Source organism: Papaver somniferum, chromosome 2 (genome assembly GCF_003573695.1).
Source record: "Papaver somniferum cultivar HN1 chromosome 2, ASM357369v1, whole genome shotgun sequence".
In the NCBI taxonomy this organism is placed as follows: Eukaryota; Viridiplantae; Streptophyta; class Magnoliopsida; order Ranunculales; family Papaveraceae; genus Papaver; species Papaver somniferum.
In genome coordinates, this window is record NC_039359.1 from 202,526,180 (window position 1) to 202,548,305 (window position 22,126).

Sequence of the window (22,126 nt, forward strand, 5' to 3'; positions counted from 1 at the left end):
GTTGCTACACTTTAACAGAAGATATTCAATAAAGACGACAAGATTGACCGTCAGGCTGCCGAGGTCGAGAGTCTTCAGGCCGAGTTACTTCGCTATCAAAGGTTTGCATATTTACCCGAGGAAATAAATAATCTTCGGGCCAAGCTATCTCGGGTCTAAAGAGTTGCTGCGGATAGGGGGTTATTGATTGAATCCTTAGAAGGTTAGTGCAATTCTCTGAGGCTTCAGAATAGAGATCTTCATTCTGATCGTAAGCGTCTGTCTCAGTTGAGAGATGATGCTTAAAAGTCTGTTCAAGAGTTAGAAGGGAAACTTCTCGGGTTTGACCAGGTATCTCGGGACTTGGAATCGACTCGTGCCCAGTTGTCGGGTCTTCAAATAGCACATGATCGGTAGAAAGATTCTTGGGGTGAACATAAGAAATACTTCCCCTCCAATAAGTTGAACAAACAACTATATAACGAGTTGGTACAAAAGATGTCTGAGCTTGAGATCAGTCTTTATAAATTCGAAGAGACTTTAAAATTAGTTTTGCCCGCTCTTTCAGGTCTTTGTGCATGTCTTGTGTTGTCCCAATATTCCTCCTTGCTTTTCCGTTCCATTTGTTAAAGTGCTAACTAGTTGTTCTTTTTGTCCATGAAGTCGATCAAGAGAAGGTCAAATCTCCGGCTGAAGAACAATGAGGCTCAGCTGAATGCGAGGATCACCAATGCGGATGCTGCTACTACCGAGCTGACCCGCCAACTCGTCGAGGCGAAAGAAAAGTATGAGGCCGAGCTCGCCGTGAAGATCAAGGAGGTTGTGAAAGAGCTCATTGAGAAGAGGAGGGCTCAAGTTGCTGCCAAGAAGTCGGACTCGGGGTCGATTCCTCCGAACGAGTAGTTCATGTCTTTTGTATTGCTGCTTCACTATTTTGCCCCTTCTCTCGGGATGTAATTTTCTTTTCGCTTGAACACCTATAGTTTTTGGACAACTTATTTTATGGGGTGTTGTGTCACCAATTGGTTTTTTTGTTCTAAGGTTTGTTACTCTTTGACAATGTTTTTTATTTGTTCATATTGTGCTTGATCGTTCATAACCAATAGCCTTTCTATTTTCTGCGTTTCATATCAACATTTATGTGTTAGTAGAAATTCCGTTTATGTCGAACACACTCAAAAGGGAGGGTCATCGGGCTCAATGCCATGTCCTGATCGAGGTATCTCATCAATGGTATGTCGAACCAATGGAAGTGTATTAAGTCATTCCTAGATTCTAGGTCCCGATTACCTCGAGTTAGTTATCAACCAACTATCCCGGGAAAGTGAATCTGGTCACTTGCGATGGGTGTAACCTTTCAGATGTAGGTAGGTTGCCTAGCTGTCAAGGACCCGTGCCTTGACAGTCTCTGGTAACTGATTTCCAACCACCAAAACCCTTAGGCTACCTCGGCACTTGCACACTGCCGTCGCCCCGAGTTCGAATGGTGTAAGTCGCCTCGGCACTTGCACATTTCCGTCGCCCCGAGTTCGAAACGACCATTCGAGTGTAAGTCACTTCGGCACTTGCACAATACCATCTCCCCGAGTTCGAATGATCATTAGTCGCATATGTCATTTTCCTTATCCATATCTCGTGGATATTTAAAGGATTCGAATGACAAGGTATCATACCTGCATATCCACCTATCATGGGTGATATAGTTTCAAATGTTGTGCGTTCCATGGCCGTGCTTCCGGAGTTCCATCAGGTTTAGTATCTTATACGCTCATTATCCCACTTTTGACACAATGGTATATGGTCCGGCCCATTTAGCTGCCAATTTTCCTCCCTTCTTGTCACGTTCGTAGCTAGGTAGTTCTTTCAGCACTAATTGCTCCGGGTGGAATTATCTTGGGAGAAACCTTTTGTTGTACTCGCGTTGTAACCGTCTCTGATAGTTCTCCATCTTTTGCAGAGTCATCTCTATAGTTTCTTCCAAGTCATCAAGCTTGTCCAAGATCAAATCTGACGATAAATTTCGTTTCCATGCTTCGGTTCTCGTGGTAGGTATCATCGCCTCGGTTGGAAGAATTTTCTCAGTCCCATACGTAAGCATGAAAGGTGAAAGACATGTAGCTTCCCTTCGGGTGGTTCGATAGGCCCACAGTACATTGTACAGCTATTCACACCATTCACCATACTTCCCATCTAACTTATTTTTTTAGATTATATGCTATTGTCTTATTGGTGATCTCGGCCTGCCCATTACTTTGTGGGTAAAAGGGTGTAGCTTTATTTTTTCTGATGTTATGGGTGTTCAACAATAGGTCGATCTTCTTCCCTTGTAGTTGTTTTCCGTTATCCGAGATGATAGCTGCAGGAATACCAAAGCGACAAATAATATGCTCGAAGATGAACCAAAATACGTCTTTGTCCCGAATATGTTTCAAGGCGGCATCTTCGACCCATTTGGTGAAATAGTCTATCGCTACTATCAAGTACTTTCTCTGTCCCGACCCGACATGTATTGGTCCCATAATATCGATACCCCACTTGGCGAAGGGCCATGAACTCACTACCGAGTTCAAGGAAATTGATGGTGCGTGTATCTTCTTCCCAAAATTTTGGCATTCGTCACAAATAAATGCCATGTGCTTTGCATCCTCATTCATGTAGGGACAGAAATACCCCAATTTCTTGGCTCTGGACGATAGTCTTCGACCCGAGCTATGATTTCTTGTGCCACCATAGTGTAGTTCATTCAAGATCGAGTGCCCTTCTTCTTTGCTTAAGCATCTTAGAAGTGGTCTCAAGTATGATATTCTGTAAAAGATGCTCTCTCGTAGTTCGTACCCTGCTGCCTTGCTTTTGATCTTGTTAGCCTCGTCTCGTCCTTTGGGTAATTCACCCGACTCCAAATATTAGTGAATGAGTTTTCTCCAATATCCTGCTTCATACCTATCGGCTGTAGCAACTAACACTTGTATTTTCATATCTCTTTCCTCGGGTATAGATGGCATTAGTACTCTCCCAATTCGTATGGCTTCAATGCTTAGGTCTGTTAACATAGAGGCGATATAATCCAAGGCATCCGAATGTCGGTTGTCCTTTCTGCAAATATGTCGGAGTTTGATGTTGGGAATCTGGTCGATGTAGAACTTTGCTAATTCCCAATATTTCTGAAGTATCGGGTCATGAATAGAAAATTCTCCGCTAAGTTGTCGAATCACCAATTATGAATCACTGGTTAGTCTCACCTCCTCAAACCTAGTTCTACAATCAGTCGTAAAACATGTATCACTGCTTCATATTTAGTGACGTTGTTTGTTGCTTTGAACTCGAGTCTAAATGAGTGTACTATCTTCTTCCCTTTCGTTGTTGTGATGACCAACCCTAGCCCCGAACCTTCCTTGTTCGATGATCCATCAGTGAATACTTCGCACCACGTCGGGCTGCAGGTCTCAAGAAGGTCAGGTGGATCATCCCTATATTCTTCCATGCCCGAGGATATCCTCTACTTGTTCCTCCTCACAAAGGGGAAAATCAGCAAGGAAATATGCTACCGCCTGTGCTTTTACGGCTGTCCTCATTTCATAAAAAATGTTAAACTGCTTAATCTGAGCGCTCCACTTGGATGTTCGTCCCGATCTCGCTGCACTGTAAAGTACTGACTCGATAGAGGACTTTGTTAGTACCCTAATCCTATGAGTCTGGAAGTATGTCCGCAATTTCTGTGTTGCAAATACCAACGCGAGTATTAGTTGTTCAATTTTGGTGTAGTTCTTCTCCGTTGGATTCATGGTTTTACTGATGAAGTATACTGGTTTTTCTTCTGTCCCATCATTTTTGACCAGTACTGCATTAATAGCACAAACTGTAGCTCCGAGATACAAGGTAAGCACTTCTTAGGGCTCGGGTCTTTGTAATACGGGTAAGCTCGCGAGATGTTGTTTAATCTTTTGGAATGGCTTCTCACATTCGTCGCTCCATTTGAACTTTTCTCCCTTTCTTAGCGTTCCGAAGAAGTCTTTACATTTGTGTGACGATCGCGAGATGAATCGTCCTAATGCCGCCAAGCTTCCATTTAAATTTTGCACATCTTTTACTATTACCGGAGACGGCATCTCCAAGATGGCCTTGACTTTATCGGGATCTTCTTCAATTCCTTTATATGTGATTATGTATCCTAAAATTTTGCCCAAAGTTACCCAAAAGGTGCATTTGGTCGGGTTAACCCTCATTTTCTATTTCTTCATGGTTTGAAAAATGTCCTGAAGGTCGTTGATGTGGTTGGTTGCCACCTTAATTTTAACTAACATGTCATCTGCATATACCTCGATGGTGTTGTGGATTTTGTCCTCAAACATGTCCTCCACCAACCTTTGATAGGTGGCACCTGCGTTCTTTAGGCCAAACGGCATTTTGGTGTAGCAGTACAGTCCTCTAGGTGTAAAGAAGAATGTGTTTTCTTGATCCTCGGGAGCCAATGGGATCTGGTTGTATCTCGAGTATCCATTAATTAAGGTTATCGCCTTATGTCCCACTATCGACTCTACCAGCTGATCGATATTTGGGAGGGGAAAGCTATTCTTCGGACAGGATTTGTTCAGGTTACTAAAGTCGATGCAGATTCTAACCCCTCCATTCTTTTTAGGAATTATCACCATGTTCGAAATCCACTGCGGATATTGTGCCTTTCGGATGATTCCCTATGACTGTAGCTTCTTCATCTCCACCTCTACTGACGCTTGTAACTCGGAAGAAATCCTCCGCATTTTCTGTCGGACTGGCATGAACTTTGGATTTATTCTTAGGTAGTGGCAGCACACTTCTGGATCAATCCCTTCCATGTCGTGCATCTTCCAGGCGATCGCGTCCATATGTTCTCGTAGTAAAACAATTAATCGATTTGACTCCTCCTCTGATAACAACGACCCGATCTTCGGTATCTTTGGTTCTTCTTCAGTCCCTAGGTTAACCTCCTGAGTGGGCTCTAGAGCTGTGAAGTTCGGCTTTGGATCTTTGATCGGTGTTGCTACCTTTGATTGCTATAAGATTATGTCCTCTCCTGCTTCGTAGGACATAACTTCTTGCGAAATTACTTTTTCTAACTCTAGTCCGACCTTGATTTCCTTAGCTTTATTCTTTTCTCGGCGTAATTAAGCTCGCTCATCTTCGTTTTGCTGGATATCCATATGTATGCATTTACTTGCGGCTTGTGGATCTCCCAAGACTTCTACCACGCCCATGTAGGTAGTAAACCTCATTATTTGGTGGTAAGCTGATGTTATTCCTTTGATGCCTGCGATTGATGGTCTCCCGATGATCACCTCGTATGGTAACACAACATCAACTACGCAGAAGGTGGTTAGGATATCTAGGTATCCTTCCCCGTTCGAAACCCTGAGTATAACCTCTCCCTTTGGTACAGTTTTATACCGTTAAAACCATAAATCCTATAGGACGAGGGGATTAGGATATCTTCGGATAGTTCCATTCTTTTGAATGTGTCGTAGAAGAGGACTTCGACCGAACCCCCACTATCCACCAGTATCCTTTTCACACCCCATTCTTCGATCAGTAAGGTGATAACTAGTGGGTCTCCATGTGCATGACCATTTATTAGGATATCTTTATATGAGAATGTGATTGGTTGCATCATCCATGCCTCCATGGGCAAGGTTCTGGCCACGCTGAAGATCTCCTTCCCGACTCGATCTCTCTTATGGATCTTTGACGTGATTCCCGCCCCTAAGTCTATACCTTGGGTCGCGGAATGTGAGATTATATTGCACACAAATTGGGTTCCCCGATCGATCCTGACTTGGTGTATTGGCACGTCGGGTGCTGGTACTGCCTGCTTGACGAACTACCTCAAGTATCCGTCTCAGATCAAATGTTGAACTATGTCTTTTACCTATCGGAAGTCATTGGTGGAGTGTCCTCGGAATTGATGATGATGACAGAATTCGGGATAGTTCTTCGTCTCGTCAAACTGTATTCCTCTAGTCTTCGGCTACCTGATATCGTTTCTCTTTTCTACCTCCTTGAAAATTTCCTCCAGTGGTGCATTTAAAGGCGTATATGTTCTTGGTTCGTGTCGAGGTTTTTTTCTTTTTTCGACCCACTCCTTCTTCCCTAAACTTTGTGTTGTGGGCCTGATCTCTTTTTGGGTCGCTTCGAGACCTCTTGGAGATCGGCTTCTGGTGCTGCGCTAGCTTCTCGCACTCCCCTGTATCGTGCTCCTTCTTGTATATCCTCCAAGGAAATGTAATGTTCTTCCATTTTCCTCATTTCCTTTAGTGTCTGCGGTTTTTCGATGAACATGGCTATCCAGAAGAGCCTGATTTCCCGAGGGAATTCTCAAACTCGAATATTTGTTGGTCAACTGGTACTTTCCCGATATCGGTGCATAGCTTCCTCCACCCGTAGGTTAAAGATCTCAAAGGTTCTCTGAACCTTTTGCCAAAGTGAAAAACTTGTTTACCCTGGGTCTGGAAATGTTATTGTACATATAGGTTTCGAGAAAAGTTTCTACCAAGACTCCATAGTTCCCGATAGATCCCACTGGTAGGGTGTAGAACCAATACCTTGCTTCCCCTTCTAGACTAGCAGGGAAGAACTTACACATAACTACGCCATTGCTCTTCCACTGTAATAATGACATCATGCACATTTTTACATGTTCCACTGCATCTCCAGTGTCGTCGAACCTTGATGGGAATTTTGGAAGCGTACATTTTGGAGGGAACGGTGCTTGCTCTAGTCCTCGGGTGAAGGGAGTCTTTGCAGCTTCACTGATTACTTCCGCTAAATTGTCATCCTCGCCATCTCCAGCAAGTTTTTTAACCATCTCTTCGGGTTGCCTGAGATTAGCTTCAGTTGCATTATCAGACCTCCCACTTTGTTCAGGTATTTCTTCTTCGGTTGATGAATTCTCGGGAGGACCATACCCACCTCTTGTACGGTTGGGGTCGGGTACACGTCCTCGGTGTGGTGGTGGTGTTAGGGTATACCCTAATCGGGTTCGATTAATTGACGTTCCTCGGCTTGAAAATCCTCGCGACCCGGGCCCTTGGTTTCGGAGTTGATAATTCTCGTGCTCAAGTGCCAAGTTCCTTCTATGTAGCTCTCTCATAAATTCTTCCTGCCTTCTATGGTTTGCCAGAATCGCCATCAATGTTGGGTCCGTAATCTCATGGATAGAATGACCATTTAGGTGGTTTCCTTGTGCTACCGGTGGTGCAATAGGTTGTGCCACTAATGGTGTAGCAGGTGGAAGATTTCTGGTTCCATTCCTCTTTCCTAACCGGATTTGTCTGATTCTTTCCTCCTCTCGGTCCAAAGCATTTTAATATTCAACATACTGCCTGGCACGTCTACGATCCTCTTGCATCATTATTGCCTCTTCATCGTCCTCGGTATCTGATGCGGTAAGCCCGTCTATCATATTCTCGGGTCTTCTATGACTCGGATCGATGTGACTTAGAAAGGTGTGGTCATCATTCTGGACCAAGTTGACTTCCTCATCGACGGTTTCCATACCCCCCGCAGGTGCTCGGTTCTCCTTGGGTTGTTGTCATCGATCGCTCTCCTGCCGCGAGTCGGTCACTCCCTCTTGCATGCTAGTTCCTGCTATTGTTCGGTTCCTCAGAATCCTACCAGTTCCCGAAGTGCTGGCCATTAGATCGGGTCCACTTTCTCCTCCGAGAGTTTGACCTACGTCCACGGGGGTGAAATGATGATTTTATTACTTCACACAAGATTATAAGGTAAAATGCTTTCAACAATACTCTCTCTTCTCCCTTCTCTACTCACAGATTACCCGCCTCCTTTCTCTCTTGACAAGGTTCTCTATTTATAGGATAACACGCTCATACAACATAGTTACAATATGAGTCACAGTCTATCCTATATTGCTACCCGATCTCATGTTATATCAGTGAGTATTCCTCCCGATATTGATGGCTTTGGTAATCCTTGCCCCGACCTCGCCTCTTCTTCTGATACGAGTTGGTTGATTTTGGTTCCTGACCCCACTTTGACTAGATTCCTCTGTACTACCCATCTACCTTGTCAGTGTATTTAATGCCTTGATTCCCGATTGGTATCTTTCTGTCACATCCTAGTTTGTACTTTACACGTGCTCGCCTCGCACGTGCTTCTGCAGATATCTCTTTTCTTACGCCTATGATGTAAGAGGTGATTCAGTGCTTTGCTTCTTCAGTGGATCATGGACTAGGATTGCTGCACCTGTTATCATCAGTTATTTGGTACTACACTCCCATTTCAACACATCAAAATTCTCTGATTTCTTTTCTCTCTAAGCATGACCAAAATTCATAACCTGTGTATTCTTGGTTGAGACAAGGGATTACAACTCTTGAATCCAAAAACGTTGTTAGGGATCCTGGAAGAATTATTTTGTTGACCGATTATACTCGTAAATTTTGGGAAGGGTCGAAATATTTACTGAAAAGAATCGCAATACCTTGAAGTCGAAGATACAACATTCTTTTCGTTCTTAAAATTTTCATCCTTTGGTACCCAATTTCCAACATGAGCAGCGTAAGATACTTAGACTCATCCACATACAACTCAGCTCAATTTATTGTGGATTTTAAATTTGGCTTCCATATCTAATCCAGCGTTCAATGGATTTGAATCTAATGGATGAACGGGTTGTATGCAGGTCGGTCCAATTTATTTTTGTTAATTGTTAAGTAAAAAAGATGGAGGTAGAACCAAGAAATAATGAAATATCCTTTAAACATATTCATCATCGATTAGTGACCTGTTGTTACAAGGTTTACTGAACAAAAACTTCTAATAAGCTAAATACATACATACCTAATCACATCATATCTGCCAAAAATCTCATAAATGATGTCTAATATAACGACTTGATAAGTAAGGATCCACGTGTAAAAGATCCCTAAACTTTGTTTGGGATGAAAAAGCTATCTAAGAAGAGAATAAAAAGTAGATAACTAAACCCCTAAGTGAGATGTTAATATATACAGACACCTTCACACATGTCTCCATTTAGGAATTTACTTTATGATAGTTAACAAACTTCCAACCCAAATTGTAGATCTGGCACATCATGCAAAAGATGTATAGATATGATCTCTTATTAAGGCGTGTGGTATGGTCGAGGGGTGAGGTATGTAGGATGTGCTCATTCGTTCGTGAATGTTTATTGCACAAGTCGTACCGGGATAACTTCTTACTAGTTCGTTAATATAAGAGTTAACTTTCCAAAAAAAAAAGAGATATGTTGAAGTCGCCACCTGACTAAGAGGAGTCATGACCCTTTTTAACTAGTTTGAATTCTTTCGGGAAAACAAAACTGGTTATGACTTACATGTTCATGGTCTACCATCAGAGAGTCTGAGTAAGAAGATTCTAGTACGAGGTGGGAAGGTGTTAGGCACCCATCAACCGCCCAATCGTAAGATTGGCCTCTATACTTTATGGGGAAATATTTATAATTTATTTTACCAAAACTTACATATACAGGCTTGTGATATCAAAATATACTGGAAATTGAGAATAGATCTTCATGCTTGAGCTATGTAGAATAGAGGCATAGTTGGAAGCTTGACGAAGCTTTGACTATAATTTAGACATCAAGAGTTTAGGTCAACTCTCAAAATTTTGTGTGTCTAGGAGGATTAGGCCAAATCCTAATTTGTTAAGAGTTTAGTTTTTCTCCAAGTTGATCATGATAGTAAAGGGTTAAGGGAAGTCCTAAACATGATAAAGATCATCTAAAAGTATCGGTCGACGATATGAGAGTTTGTAGAGCGGCCTTATCAATATAGGATTTATAAGAAGCAACTTTACTTGTACTAATCAAACCAATGTCAAAGGTTATAAAAGATCCAGAATTAACATGGCTCTTCATAACTCCAAATGACATACTAATTATCCAAATTCAAAAGTTTTTCACTTGCCTTTTCTAGGATCAGGTCATTGTCTTATTCTTTTAAAAACAGATGTAGAGAGTACCCAGTCTAGAGGTTCTCAACCTAAGAATGTCGGGAAATTCTACAGATGTTGGTCAAATGATCATCCATGCGCTCAGCTCATCTCTAGCACATGGAAATCTTCATCTGAACAATCCTTGACATCTAGCATAAATTTGAAGTTTATCTCAACATGCTAAAAGCTTAGCCTGGTGGAATAAAATAGAGTGCAATTTGGGAACATAGACAACCACATAAAGAAACTTAAAAACCAGCTTACACAACTTCAATCTCTTCCCTATAGTGATCATACCAGTTTACAAATTCAATATACTATCCAAAACTTACAGTATTTGAGGAAAATGAAGGCTGAATACTGGCAACAAAAATCAGGCGATAGATGCATAAAATATGCAGATAATAAACAACTTATTTTTATTCCATCCTAATAAAAGAGATCTAGAAATAATATTCTAGCTCTAAGAGACTCAAATGGAGTTTGGCATCATAGTTGAGAAGATCTTGCTAATTTTATCACAACTCGTTTTTCTAGCAGAGCTTCCTTTACTTCTCCATTAGTGCAAGACTCTTCCTTATATCATATTCAACTAGTTACCATTCTAGCAGAGAATAAAGCTCTAATGAAAGTGTCATCCAATCATGAAATATATGATGTCGTCAAAGGTTCAGTAAGCTAGAGCTCACTAGGTCCTCATGGATCCCCAGAAGGAGTTTATCAAACCCAATGGGAAACTGTTGGGAATGATATCATTCAAATGGTGCAAGATTTTTTCTTAACCAAAACCCTTCCTACTCACCTAAACCAAACTTCAATCCGTCTTATACCTAAAATTACAAATCCAGTAACACCCAATGACTTTCGACCAATAAGTTTATGCAATAACACATATAAAATTATCTCTAAGTTATTGGTTAGTCGAATGAAACCTCTCATGGAAAGAATCATATCTCCATCCCAAGCAACATATGTCTCTAAGAGATTTATCAATGATAATATTATCATAGCCCATGAAGTTATCCAAATAATGAAGAAATCTAAGAAAAAAAATCAGGGCTTATTGCTCTAAAGTTAGATATGACGAAATTATTTGACAGACTAGAGTGGACCTTTCGAGACAAGATGTTACATTCCTTCGGCTTCTGTGAAGGCTGGAGAAACTTGATTCAACAATATATTACCACAACCTCTGTCTCCATTAGATTAAATGGTTATCCTTGTGAATCATATACTCCTACTAGAGGTTAGACAGGAGGACCTACCTCCCCCCCACCCCCCACCCCCACCCACCCATCTCTTCATCATGGCAATGAAATACATAACTAGATCTCTTAATATGGCAGAAGAGGAAATCTTATCGGAGGAATTAAAGTTGAAAAATATTCCCCTTATATTAATCATCTTCTGTTTGCAGACGACTGCTTGTTATTTTTTGAAGCTGACCAAAACAGTATTCCTCATGTTCTTAGAGTGTTAAAAGAGTTTGGAGACCTTTATGGACAAATGATTAATTTATCCAAGTCTGCAGCTTTCATCTCAAATGAATTGATAAACAAAAATAAATTAAACATTGTTCAAAGCATGGGAGTTTAACAACTCTGCTCCTCTGATAAATATCTGGGTCTACCGATTCTTCTCGGTAAATCCAAATCTGAATCTTTTAATTCTATCTCTGATGCTTTTGCTAACATATTGCATGGATGAAATTCTAAAATCTTAAATCAATCAGCTAGAACTACCTTAACAAAATTAGTTTTAAACTTTATCCCAGGGCATCATATGAGTAACTTCAGAATACCAAAACACAATCTTAGACAATTGGATACAATACAAAGGAAATTTTGGTGAGGGCATAACACTGAAATAGGAATTAATATGATAGCTTGAGATTCTTTATGATTCTCAAAGAATGATAGAGGATTGGCTTTCAGGAAGTTAGAGCAATACAATGATACATTGATCACAAAACTGGCATGGAGAATGTGCACCGAGTCTGACCAACTATGGGTTAAATTTTGAATCCAAAATACTCACCTTATTGTGATTTCATCCATCTTCAAAGTGAACGTTATAATTCTTTTTGGATCTGGAAAGGAATTGAAAAAAGGGTTGGAGAATATGAGAAAATATTATTAATGACAGGTAAGAAGTGGCACAAAAATTCTATTTTGGTACGATAAGTGGGTGACAGGTTTGGATAGGCCACCAATCCCAAATAATAATTATGCATAACCAACCATAATTGTCTATGTCTCAGATCTCATGCTTCGAAATCCAAAAAGATGGAACTCTAATCTTATCATATCCTTATTTCCGTCACATATAGCTGATCTTATTCTAAACATGTATCTAGCTCAGCATGGAGAAGATAAAAAAGTGTGGGAACCAAGTAGAACATGAACTTTCATTGTCAAATCTACTTACAACACCTTAACTTCTGATGCTCATTAAAGAAACCAATAATAACAGATTGTGCCTAAGGTAGTCTAGAAGAAACTATGGAAGATCAAAGCTCCACATCGAGCGAAATTGTTCATATGGAAATGCTTAAAAGGGATAGTTCCAACTCTAGTAAAATTGAGTCACTACAAGAAAAATAAATAATATATATATATATATATATATATATATATATATATTATGTCCTCTTTGTGGAACTGCGAGAATGGAGCATCTCCTCATTAGGTGTGACCACTCTAGATATATCTGGCTGGTGATGAATGTATTTCAAACATTCAGGCTCAACACACTACAACAATATCCTGGGTTACCAGTTGGTACATTAACTATTCTCACACAGATGCTGAACAATGGAATCACTGGATTCTCATTATGTTAATAACCACTTGGTATCTCTGGAAAAACATATGCACAAAAATCTTTCAAAACAAAATAGTCAACAACATGATAACTATTAACAACGTTAAAAACCTAATACACCATTGCTGCATGTAAAGCTGGAACCAAGATTACAATATTGAAGAAAACAACAAGCTCAAGAAGTGGTGCCCTCCTGAAATCAATTAGATTAAAATTAACATAGATGCTTGTTTTGATGAGTTTACTAAAACTTTTGTTGTTGGATTAATCATAATAGATCATACAAGTTCGCGCAGAGGCATCATAGGCATAAACTTTAATGGAGGACTAGATCCGTAGAATGCTTGGCGGAAAAAGAAGCTACCTTATGGGCCCAAGGATTTGAATGCAAATAATGTGTTGTTTGAATTAGATAGTTTAAATGTAGTTAACTCTTTCAATTATGCTACCCATTATGTTCACTGGATGAATCAGGGGATTGTATATGAAATAAAACACCTCATTTCTAGTTTCTATGTAATACTAAAGTGTGTCATGTTAAAAGGTCAGGAAACAATGCAGCTTATCAAGTAGCTAATAAAACTAGATTTAAAAGAGCCTCTTTTGATTTCATGGAAAAAGTCCCACCTGAATATGCAGATGCTGTTAGAGAGGATATAGTTACCATGAAGTTATGTCATAATAACTGATGAATGAGTGTTTTTTTTTCTACTTCAAAATTTTTTTTTTTCTGTTTCAAAAAAAGAAAAAAAAACTCACTTCTTGAGGTGTGCATTGAATTGACTCTGTACTACATGTTCCTACGCGCTCCTACTACAATGTTGACCATTATTGACTACTTATTCTATTTACATACAAATATATTTCATATTGTATTGTATTTATTTCGTTTACAATCAGATATATTTTTTATTTTATTCTTTTTGAACATCATTTTTTTGACTATTAAATGGTCTGTTTTTTTTTTTTAATTTTTTTATCACTATTATTAATTCATTTTGATTCTTTTTTAATTTAATCATTATTTACTTATCTATTTTATTATAATTGGATAAAGAATATTATTACATTAACTAGTTGGAAGCCGAACAAGCTAAACTCCAACAACGTACAACTACATACGTTGAACAGGTTGTCGTGCTAACCTATCAGCGAGCCTCACAAGGAACCAAACCAAGGGAGCCGAAGCGGATATGGGAGTTGTGATTATGTCGTAAGGGGGGCAAGCTAACTCTATCTTCCATGTCAAACTCTGTATTATTGCGTCATCGGGGACTCGAACCTGGGATCTTCTGGAACGCATGAAACCTCTGTGGAACAGGGATGACCAGCTCAGCTAGGTGACCCTTTTTTTCTTTCCTATTATCTATTATTATATTATGGTTTGTTTTCTTATTATGTAAAAAATGCTTCTTTTTCTTTTTATAATTTTTCTTTTTTTTTTTAATTTTTTGAAAATTCAAATATTTTTTAATAAATTCTTCCATCTTATTTGTACATAATTTTTAATTTTCTTATAATTAGCTTTTAGTTAGAATTTCATTTTAGAATTACATCCATTTAATTATTATGCCAAATACTTAACGTTGAATTACGTGTAGTTCTTATGCATGACATTACCACTACAATACATGTACTTGGTAATGTCTTGAGTTACTAATATATTATTTTTTTTATTTTTTTCTGGTTCTGACTCATATATATGCAACTGAAATCCCTCGATTTCCTGAATCTAATTCAATGTGTTTGTTTTTGGAGTCAGATCCGATTTAATTAACTCAAAAACATATGAGTCATTGACTTAGTCCTTTGAATCATGAACATGATGTTCCCTGATTCAAACGGATTCGACTCAAATATTAGATTCGGGTCATGTATTGAGTCAGATCTAACTCAAACTAGAAACTCAATGACATCTGATTCGAGCCAAGTCATTTAATGGACTAACTATAAACGCGAGTACCCGGAAAACAAACATGATGCTTGTCTTCTGGCTAGTTCTAATGCGGTGAAAAGGTAGGATGGATTATGGCCGTTGCTTGCATCCACTTGGCTGCCCTCGTTCGTAATTGTCCAGCAATCGAAATATCTCCTTGGTAACCTAAATGACACTGTCTGCTTCGATTTCCGTTCCTTCAAAAAAGAAGGGTCACATGTAATCAGTCGGTCGAGTCAATCAATGGCACATTACACGGTCAAGATCACATCTTCACAATCTGATGTAATCAATATCCTCTCACCTAGATGAACCGTCAGATGTTATGTCGTCATAGTTTTATTTCTTACTTGGAACAATTTGGATCCTCTATAAAAGGGAGTCGGTTACTACAGTATTTCCTTCGCAGATCTATATAAAACACAATCTTTCCTTTCCTCCTCTCTCTAAAATCTCCGAAAACAAAATTTCCATTTTTATCCCTGAAGACGGTAAAGATTCTCTCATGGCTGAAACAGAGCACCTGAACATGGTAATTCCTCTCTCAATCTGCAATTTTCTTGATTATTCATAATCACTCTTATTAATTACTGATAGAGGTTTTGTTGATTTTGTTGATTTCAGAGTACTAATAGTACTAATCAGGAATATGAACACCAGAAGCTGAAGTATCTTGATTTTGTACGAGTTGCAGTTCTTCATGTGATTGTGTGTTTTGCAAGCGTCTATGATTACGCTAAAGATAACTCTGGTCCTTTGAAACCTGGTGTACAGACGGTCGAAGATACTGTAAAGACTGTTATTGGTCCTGTCTATGAGAAATTTCACGATGTTCCTTTTGAACTCCTCAAATTCGTTGATTGTAAGGTATAATTTCAGGCTCTAAGATTAATTGTTAGAAATGATGAGTATCCTTGCCAAATTTTATGTGTCGGGGTTTTTCAATTTTTGTTCTGGCGAATTATATTGGATTTCCTTGATTAATAGAATCTGTACTTTTAGATATTGTGCCTTATGAATTGCAGTGCTTCTTGATTTTGCAATATTCTTACTGTTATGTTTTATTAATTGAATTTGCTCCTTTATGAATCATTCACTGGTTACTTTAGGGTTTTGCTTTTCAATCCTTGGGTAGATTTATTCTTAGAATGTCCCATTTATTGGAGAATTCTGCAAATGACATCAGATTCAGAAGGAAATCAGTTCCTGTCATGAACTGCTTACTTTTGTTTATTCCCTCCTATTTCTTGGGAAATCTGTTGTGATAGATTGTCAAATGTATCTGAGAACTCTGGACTCAGATCGAAACCGTAATAAAAAACCAATGTTTCTACTCTTTTACAGAATCAGAGTGATTAAAATATTTTAGATGCCAAGGTTCAACTAATATGCTACTGTTTGTTTCTTGAAGTTACAATGCCCAAGTACATTGCGTGTACTGTAGTTAATTAACTAGCATTACTTAGTGTTTTCCCACTCACATTCTTCCCTCTCATGACCCAATTTTGTCGTTGATTATTGTTTAATGTTTGTTTCTCACGTGATTTCCAGGTAGATGATTCAGTTGGGGAATTAGATCGTCATGTGCCCAATCTCGTGAAAGAAGCGACTAACCAAGCTTATACAGCTGCTCAAAAGGCACCAGGACTGGCACGAGCTGTAGCTTCGGAGGTACAACAAAGTGGTTTGATTGATACAGGGAAGGCTATAGTGAAGACTCTTTACACAAGTTATGAACCTACTGCCAAAGAAATGTACACCAAGTATGAACCAGTTGCTGAGCAGTATGCAGTAACGGCTTGGCGTAAACTGAACACCTTGCCATTGTTTCCCCAAGTGGCTCATGTTATGGTACCTACAGCTGCTTATTGGTCAGAAAAATACAATCAAACCGTGTGTTGCACAGCTGAGAAAGGGTTTATGGTTTCATCTTTTCTCCCACTTGTTCCTACTGAGAGGATTGCCAAGGTTTTTGGTGAAAGTGAAGCAGTTAACCAGAGTGGGTCATCTGTTTCTTCTGCTTCATCATCTGATAACGAAAGTGAAGTTGTTACCAAGTAGTTATGAAGAAGCTTATAGTAGTCTAATGTGTGGGAATGTTATGGGGTAGATATAGTTTATGGGTTTTATTAAGTTCAAGTTTTATGTAGGGTTTTGAATGATAAAATGCTTGATGACCATGTATATCTTTCACTGCTTTAATTGTCTCCAAGAACTACAATTTCTTTGTAATGGTCTTTCTTTGATTGCAACCAGATTTAGAATTCAAATTGTTGGTGGATTAGAAAATGAAGATTCATCCCTTTTTTTCATTTCTTGTGGTTTACTCGCCTGTCTAACTGTCTCAGTTGAACAATTCAAAAAATGTGATGTATGCAGGGTAATTAAGTATTGAGCAGGTCAGGTTAAGGTTGCTGCTGGCAATCCGTGACAGACGTGATGACATAGCGGTTCAAAGTATGGGTAGAGTTGTTGTCTCCACTTTCCAAGGAGATAACAAATTAAAAGACTATGGAATTAGATCGGATCTTGTCATTTTCATATCTGTAATCGGTTGCTATGGAAATGGTATACTAAATTCTGCAACAAGTTGCAAGATATGGCGTTTTAAGTGTATGAATTTGTCAGAGAAGTTGGAAGTATAATAGGAAAACTTTAACTCTACTAGTAAAAATTGGCACCAATACTTTTATGTTCTCTAGTAAACTATAACCTTTATGTTTAGGCTCCACCATGAGTGGGTATGTCAATTGGAATATGCTGATGTCCTCCTTTTGTGTAATCTCTTTGGTTGGTGGCTTTTTGGACCGCGTTCTGGATTCATTGTCGATGGAGCTGTTGCTGAAGAAAGAACGGTTTACTATGAGCGCATCTTATTATATTATGTCATAGATTGCAAAAAGTCAGTGAAATGCCGAATGTTTGAGTTACAATGCTAGATCTCGTTCTGTAGTGACAGCAACCTCACAGCTAACTGATGACGTTCAAGAATAAGAGAGAGAGATTAGGGAAGTTCTGACAGAACCATACAATTTCCTAGTAACCTGTCAAATAACATGTGATTCCAAGTTTCCAACGGTAAGGGTTTAAATTTTATTGATAGGAAAAACAACACTGTAAAAGCCTTATCCAGTCTTCCTACCTATGTTTCAGATTCCAATCTTGGTTGTAAAAGAATTAAGAATTGCACCTTGTTTGTTTGCAACTGACTCATCTGAGTCATCTGGATCTGAGTGAAATCACCTGACTCATCTGGATCTGACTCACTATGGTCTGAGTCAGAAAATATGTTTGTTTTATGAGTCAGACCTGACTCAGCTGACTGGATTTTTTTGGACATAAAATGCCCTTGTGCACGTTTCAAACCATAACATTTATCACTACTGAAACATCACAAATTGTTCCATTCCAGTCTAAACAACTTCCCTTTTCGATGGAATTAAACATATTAAACATCATAAAACAATAAAATCTAAAGATTAAAGTCCTACAAACATAAAAGAAGCAACAAAATCTAAAGGAGACTAGCTATCTCATCACGTAAGTTGTTCATATATATCTGCTCTTGTCGTCCAAACAGACGAGGTGCATTTTCTTCCGTTTCCGCTTCCACTTCGACTTCCACCTGTGTCTCATTCATATCAAATGTCTCATTCTCATATTCTTTAAATAGCCAATCATCCAATGCATTACGACGTAGAAAGTTATGTATTGACATGCAAGCAATAACGATATCTCTTTGAGTCTCAAATGAGTAAGAAGGCATTTTACTTAAGACGGGAAATCTTACTTTCAATACCCTGAATGCTCTCTCAATCACATTCCTCAATCGAGCATGGGCTTGATTAAACTTCTCCTCTTTTGCCGTTGGAGGTACTCTTCGGTAATCACCTATCCAATACCTTATGTTGCGATACGGACACATAAACCCTTGTGTATGAGAGTACGCAGCATCACATAAATAGTATTTGTCTGCAAATTTTCAACAAAAACATTATGAAGTCATGCTGATGAAACTGCAGCAAGAGGTAACATATATGCTAGTCCAAAGTAAGGAAAGAAAAATGAAACTGAAGCGTAAATCAATAAGGTATGACAATGCGAATGACCAAAGTGTAAAACAAGAATCCCTGTCAACCACATTGAGCAATATTATGTGGCAAAAGAGGGGAACCAGGACTTCACACCCTCATATTAACTTATTCATGGCATGGCCAATGTAATGTTTACTGAATTCGAACAATCCAATCTATGCCAAACCCAAAAAGAATGATCCTAATTCCTAAGTAGAGTTCGGTATTGTGATCAATTTCCTAGTTATATGGCAGCACAGTTTATTTTTCCTATAATTCAAATATATAAGAACGCAGTGCACAAGAATCTAAATAAAATTGAGTAAAGAAAACAAACCCAATGCAGAAAAATGGGACTTAAAATAGAGATATTACCTGGTGGAGGTAAAGGAAACTTGAAATATGGATCACGCACTGCCTCAGTCAACACTCTCGAGTCATGAGCAGTGCCTTCCCATCCAACCACTACATACAAAAAGTACATATCCCAATCACATATCGCAAGCACGTTTTGGGTACATTCTCCTCTTCCCCTTCCTCTATACGGTGTTTGCTTCTCGACTGGAATGCTCGCACTAATTAGAGTGCCATTCAATGCACCAACAACACCTTTGAAAGCACCTTCTCTGAGACGTTTATGCCTTTTAGTTATAGCTGGCTTGTCAAATACATTAGACGGAGGAACTAAAACTTCAGCAGTCCAAATCTTCATAGCAGCCAACACTTCATGAAAATACTTACTAACCATTTCACCCGAATGTTGAAAGTGATACAAAATTACACGATTCCTACAGTTGTGCCCAATTGTATATAAGAACATTTCCATCTTCTCCTCTACTTCTATATATATACTATCCTCTAAAAGTCCTTTGGCTCAGAACTCATTGCATAATAGGGTAAAAGGAACCTTACTCATTCTCAATAGGTTGTACATATTCCTCGGATTTCCATCTAACAGGTCTTGGGTGAAAGCCTTTCCCGTTAAAATTGACTTCTTGTACTTCGGGCGTACACGCCGTTTAGCCTTCTTAAGTTTCTTCACTAACAAACATAAAACTACTAGTTGAGATAATAACGTTTTCATTTTCCTGAAAAGACCAAGTAGATGAAAGAAAATCAATTTCAATACAATATTTAGTAGAGATTGGTGTACTCAAACAATACCCAATACCCAATTGCACATATACTTTTAAGGAATCCAGCAAACTCAATTTCAATACAATACAAGCATTCATTCACAAACCTATATAAGAAAATGAGTACTTGCCTGTATTTAAGTTCTCCCCTTCTCTAAACCCTCTTCCTTGTAGCCTTTCAATCTGCAATGAAATGAAAGAAAAAGGTTAAAAGCTTAAATAAGAAAATAACCAGCAAGCAATTGAATGTAACCAATAAGAAAATACGTATTCATTCATTCAACATTCACTCATTAAGCACAAATAAGCACAAATAATACTGATTCATCCATTAACTTCAAAAATACTCATTCAACATTCAACATAAAATAAAACTCGAGTACGTAAGTAACAAACACGAATGTTTTGCAACCCTAACATCTCTAACTATTTCCTAATTTCTCAACATCTCAGTGGATGAGTATTCAAGATTTCTCAACGTTCTTTTAAAAGTTTGTGTACAAAGGCAACACGACGCTCATCGCTTTTCAAACTGACAAAAAATTTCTGCCAACCAGGCATCTCTGAAGCTTTTAGAGTTATGCTCAAATACTCATCCATTGTGATGCAATCAATCTCAAGTAAATTATCCAAAGCTTTCATGAATTCGGCTGCGCTATCCTTTTCTAGAGCAAGTTTCTTATGTTGAAGATGAGTCTCCATCGATGTTACAATAGAACAAACTTTCTCAGTTAATAGATCACTTGATTCTTCCTCCATTTCCTTCTTCCTTTTCCTGCCACTCCCCTTTGCATTGAGATTAGAATCAACCTCGTTGTCATCCTCATGATTTTTTTCTTTTCCATGACTTGTACGAGATTCAGATCCATTATTTGAAACCCCTGCAGTTGTATAAGTTCCAGCTGAACAAGGCGGTTCCACTCTTCCAGGCGTATCTCTATTAGCTCCAGTGGAGAATTTCCCATCAAATAAATTCTGCAACTTCTCTGCATCTTCCAGCCCCTTGTTCTTGAATTGACTAGCGTTTTTGATTGTCTGCATCAATTAGAAAGTAAAAATCAATAAATATGTTCAGCTGTTTATACAATCAAAGTTATAATTAGATGCACCAAACAGAACATTACCGGTTCATTAAGGTTATGGAAACATTTAACACGGAGGATGCGCAAAATAAAATTAGTACCAAGCAAAGACCCTTAAACATTTGCCCTTTTCACATATATGGATATACCCTTGTTATTGATGATCTAAAGGAGCACATAAACCTAAAATCACATGACAAGGTATAATTTTAATTTAGACTTAAAGCAAGAGAACTAACAACTAATTGGTCTAATTGAAGTGGCTAACTGGCCCTAAAGCCAAAACACATTGCCTTAACTGGCTTAACCTGATGGCAGAGCGGCATTTAAAGAAAAACAACGATAGAAGTAAGCCAGACCAGGGATTACAAGCATAAATTTAATTCAATCATAAAGTCCAAACAAAACTGAAATAGTCTCTTACCTTGTCTAATTCAATCCATTGCTCTTCGCTCCAATCAAATGTGTTCGTCTCTGCGTTATACCCATGGCCGGTTCTTGCTAAGAGACGGGACCAAGTGACATATTGGGTTCGCAAGTAATCCCAGTGGTTTCTCAACTTTTTTTTGTGTGATGGTACAGTCATACTTCTCAGAAAAGAACTTACACAAATTTCCCCACGAAGTTTTCTTCAAAGAAGTTCCAGAAAATCCATACTCAGTAGCTTGTGCCAAACACTGGTCAATAAATAGCCCTCTAAATTCTGGGATGCTCCTAAAAGTTATCTTATTTGCTTTCTCATCTTCCTTTTTCTCCATAGAGAACTAGCATAAAGTAAAACAAATACAAGACGTCGGTAATTGAAACAAAAAGAGTGTGATAACTTTTGAGAATTACCATACAAAGTAATTTACCACTAGGCATGATCTTTATGCATTCAGGATATACGGGTTTAAAATGAAGATAGAATATTTGACAGCGAAAAGTAAAAGCAATGGTTGGCACCAGATCCTCATTACTTTCCTAATATCAAAAGAGAGATTCTCCAAAAGAATGCAACTAAAATCACAACTGCTGACCATTAACTCAGTTTTTCCTTCCTACTTTGACAGTATATGCCTACTAAAATCACTAGCTTGAAAATGTATGAAGAAACTGACATGACAGAAAGCAAAAAAGGTATTAGCA

The 22,126-nt window shown here is 38.5% G+C and overlaps 1 protein-coding gene across 1 annotated transcript; it reads left to right on the forward strand.

The window, feature by feature from the left end:
* The first annotated feature begins 15,082 nt into the window (after positions 1–15,082).
* On the forward strand, positions 15,083–16,996 carry LOC113350252 (stress-related protein-like). Its single transcript, XM_026594366.1, has 3 exons — positions 15,083–15,239; positions 15,332–15,574; positions 16,259–16,996. The coding sequence occupies exons 1-3, from the start codon at positions 15,213–15,215 to the stop codon at positions 16,766–16,768; spliced, it is 780 nt and encodes a 259-aa protein (XP_026450151.1). The 5' UTR covers positions 15,083–15,212; the 3' UTR covers positions 16,769–16,996.
* The last annotated feature ends 5,130 nt before the right edge of the window (positions 16,997–22,126 follow it).

What these genes read in the sequence shown, in the direction of transcription:
- LOC113350252 (XM_026594366.1), top strand. Translation starts at nt 15,213, where the DNA reads ATGGCTGAAACAGAGCACCTGAACATG. An exon ending in AAACAGAGCACCTGAACATG is followed by an intron (nt 15,240 to 15,331) that starts GTAATTCCTCTC and finishes TGTTGATTTCAG; the next exon opens with AGTACTAATAGTACTAATCA. An exon ending in TCAAATTCGTTGATTGTAAG is followed by an intron (nt 15,575 to 16,258) that starts GTATAATTTCAG and finishes CGTGATTTCCAG; the next exon opens with GTAGATGATTCAGTTGGGGA.